General features: G+C 45.7%; 1 protein-coding gene across 1 annotated transcript; it reads right to left on the reverse strand.

The window, feature by feature from the left end:
- Nucleotides 1-954: 954 nt before the first annotated feature.
- On the reverse strand, nt 955-1,896 carry LOC100766188 (olfactory receptor 13A1). Its single transcript, XM_027409208.1, has one exon. It carries the CDS (start codon nt 1,888-1,890, stop codon nt 955-957), a length of 936 nt encoding a protein of 311 aa, XP_027265009.1. The 5' UTR covers nt 1,891-1,896.
- Nucleotides 1,897-3,110: the final 1,214 nt, after the last annotated feature.

Here is a 3,110-nt window from a genome sequence, read left to right on the forward strand (position 1 = left end):
ATATGTGTGAAAAAGTTTCATCCTAGCATTTTTGTCTATCTTTCCTTCCTTCCTTCCTTCCTTCCTTCCTTCCTTCCTTCCTTCCTTCCTTCCTTCCTTCATTTCTTTCCTTTCTTTTCTTTTTTTTTTCCGAGACAGGGTTTCTCTGTGTAGCTTTGGAGCCTATCCTGGTACTCGCTCTGGAGACCAGGCTGCCCTCAAACTCACAGACATCCGCTCGCCTCTGCCTCCCAAGTGCTGGGATTAAAGGCGTGTGCCACCAACACCTAGCAGTTGTCAATTTTCTTTTATGGTGCGAAGGAAGAGTTCTACTTTAGCCTTTGCACTTAAGACATTCTTCTAGTTTCCCCAAAACACATTGTTGGAAACAATCACTTCCATGAATTTGATTGTTATCATTGCCATAAACAAGTTGGACTCAAATATGTGAATTCATTTTTGAAACAAATTTTATCTCTGCTCTGTAGATTTCTGCATTCTCCATGTCAACTTTGACTTCCACAGCTCAGGAGGAAGCTGTGAAATGGAGAACCCAAGCCACTCAGCTTTGGTCTTCCCTAGACACTGTGGCCTTGCTTGTCCCTCAAGTTTCCTTATGAAGTTTAGATTCTAAGCCATAGTTCTGAAACAAAGCCCTGTGATGTTTAGAGGGTGGCACAGGATGAAAGGGTTTTATTTTGTGACTGTCACATTTGTCACCCACTGAAAACTTCCAGTCCAGGCACATGGAATCTCCATTTAGATAAACTTTAATTATTTTTGAAATGGTTTGTATTTATCAGGAAATAAAGCTTGAGTGTTTTGTTTACATCACCTCTAAGAATCTTATTTTTGGGGTTACAGTAAATGGAATTGTCCAGTCCTTGCACTAGAAAATGGTTTTCTAAAACAGCAACAGGTACACCTCATCTGCATGAAGCTGTTCTCAGGAAAGCATGTGTAGGAACATCTCACCTAATGAGAGAAAGAGGACAAGAGTCTCCCCAGGGCGAGCTTGACATCCTTGTTCCTCAGGGTGTAGATGAGGGGGTTCAGGGTTGGGCTGAGGACTGAGTACAGCACCGAAGTGACTTTGCTCCTTTCTGGGCTGTAGCTGGAAGCAGGACTGATATAGGCACAGAACACAGATGTGTAGTACACACAGACCACGATGAGATGGGATGAGCAGGTGGAAAAGGCCTTCTTCTTGCCCTCAGCAGAACGCATGCGCAGGATGCTGGCGATAATGTAGCCATAGGAGAGTAGGGTGAAGAAGAAGTTGATGCCTCCATAGAAGGCATCTGCCATAAGAGTCATAATACTGTTCACATATGTGGGGCTGCAGGAGAGCAGGAGGAGTGGGGGGATCTCACAGAAGAAGTGGGTGATGACCTTGGGGCCACAGAATGACAGCCGTGTCATCAGACCAGTGTGGACAGATGCATTCAGAGCACAGATGGACCACACACCCAAAGCCAGGGCCCCACACAGGTGTGGGCTCATCCTAGAGGTGTAGTGCAGAGGATGGCAGATGGCCACATAGCGGTCATAGGCCATGACCGTGAGCAGCAGCAGCTCGGAGGATGTAGCCCAGGCAAGGAAGAAGAGCTGTGCCATGCACCCCTTGAAGGAGATGGTGTTTTCCTCAGACACCAGGCCCAGCAGTGCTTTGGGCAGCACAGAGGAGGTGCAGACAATATCCATGGTGGCCAGGTTGCACAGGAAAAAGTACATGGGACTGTGTAGCCCATTGCTGGAGGTGACCAAAGCAATGATCACAATGTTGCCTATTAGAGCCATTGTGTAGAGGGTCAGGAAGCAGCCTATCAGGAGCAGTCGTAGACTAGGGTGCTCTGAGAACCCTTGCAGCACAAACTCTGTCACCATTGTCTGGTTGGGACTCAACATCATGATGGAGATTATTGACCGCATTGCTGTGTCTGTTGGCTTCTCAGAAAATATCACAATTTACCACTTCAAAATCTGGTTTCCAAACTTGATCGTCTCAAACTTGTCCACTGTCAGAAAGGGAAGGAGTGAATGTATTTCCTTCATGGAAGCCTCTTGTCCCTTATTGCCTGTACCACACCATTTGAAACAACATGTGTTTTATTACTTTTGATTTCCCACCTAGAAACTTTCACCCTGTAGATTTGAATCAAGAGGGACATCTGCTCCTCCCTAATCTTGAGCATGTGGGTGGAGTGGGGCATCCCTCACTCAGGACCTGCCTCTATCAGTTGAAAGCACTGTGGTCTTCTAACAGTGCTGGAAACACAGCTGTACACCCCATTCCACAGCAGGTATTCTCCACACAATGACAATTTCTGATGGAAACACACTGAGGAGACTCTTGTACCTTTCCTCACACCTGGCCTCTTAGGTTCTCAGGCACTTTTTTTTGTTTAAATATATGGAGTGGTTGCTCTAGGAACCATCTCAACCTGATAATGGTATCCTCCATGACCAAGTAGCCATGCATTTTCTGAATTTTATATACTGTGATCTGTGACTTCTGAACTGGGAGCTATCCTGACTCCAACCCACTTCAAATCTATCACCCCAGAGAGCATTTCTCAAAACCCAAGCCTGTAAACACAAAGTACTTCTGGGGCTTTTCAATGAACCACAGTGACATTAAAGTCAACATACCCACAACTGAAGTCATAACCATTGTCTACAGCTGTTCTTGTGTGGTGTTAATGACCTTGCACAGAAGCTCACTCTCTGCTACCCACTGTTTCAAGATGCTTATTCTACGGCACTCCATATCTCTGGCTGATCATGTTACCTTTAGTCTTGATAGGTCATCAGTAGGTTCACGTTCCATGAGCAAAGAATCGTGCTCTGCATCCTCCTACCTCTCTCATCCAACTGGTTCTCAAAGCCTGCAACTATATCTTTCCCAACATTACACCTCATGTTCCCAGTATCTTCATCTATTTCATCAATTCTGGATTCTTTTCATTTCCAACATTCCTAGTTACCTATTCCATCACCCGAGGAGCACAGACTGTGTACATGGGGAGTACAGCCCCATGTCCCTAGTGCAAATTCACCACGTCTCTCCCCAGCCCTTCAGTAAATCACACACTGTAGCTTGACATATGAGGTACATCTGACATCACCTA

Source organism: Cricetulus griseus, chromosome 3, assembly GCF_003668045.3.
Source record: "Cricetulus griseus strain 17A/GY chromosome 3, alternate assembly CriGri-PICRH-1.0, whole genome shotgun sequence".
NCBI lineage: Eukaryota > Metazoa > Chordata > Mammalia > Rodentia > Cricetidae > Cricetulus > Cricetulus griseus.

Coding starts and splice junctions, on each gene's coding strand:
- LOC100766188 (XM_027409208.1), bottom strand. CDS start 1,890: ATGATGTTGAGTCCCAACCAGACAATGGTGACAGAGTTTGTGCTGCAA.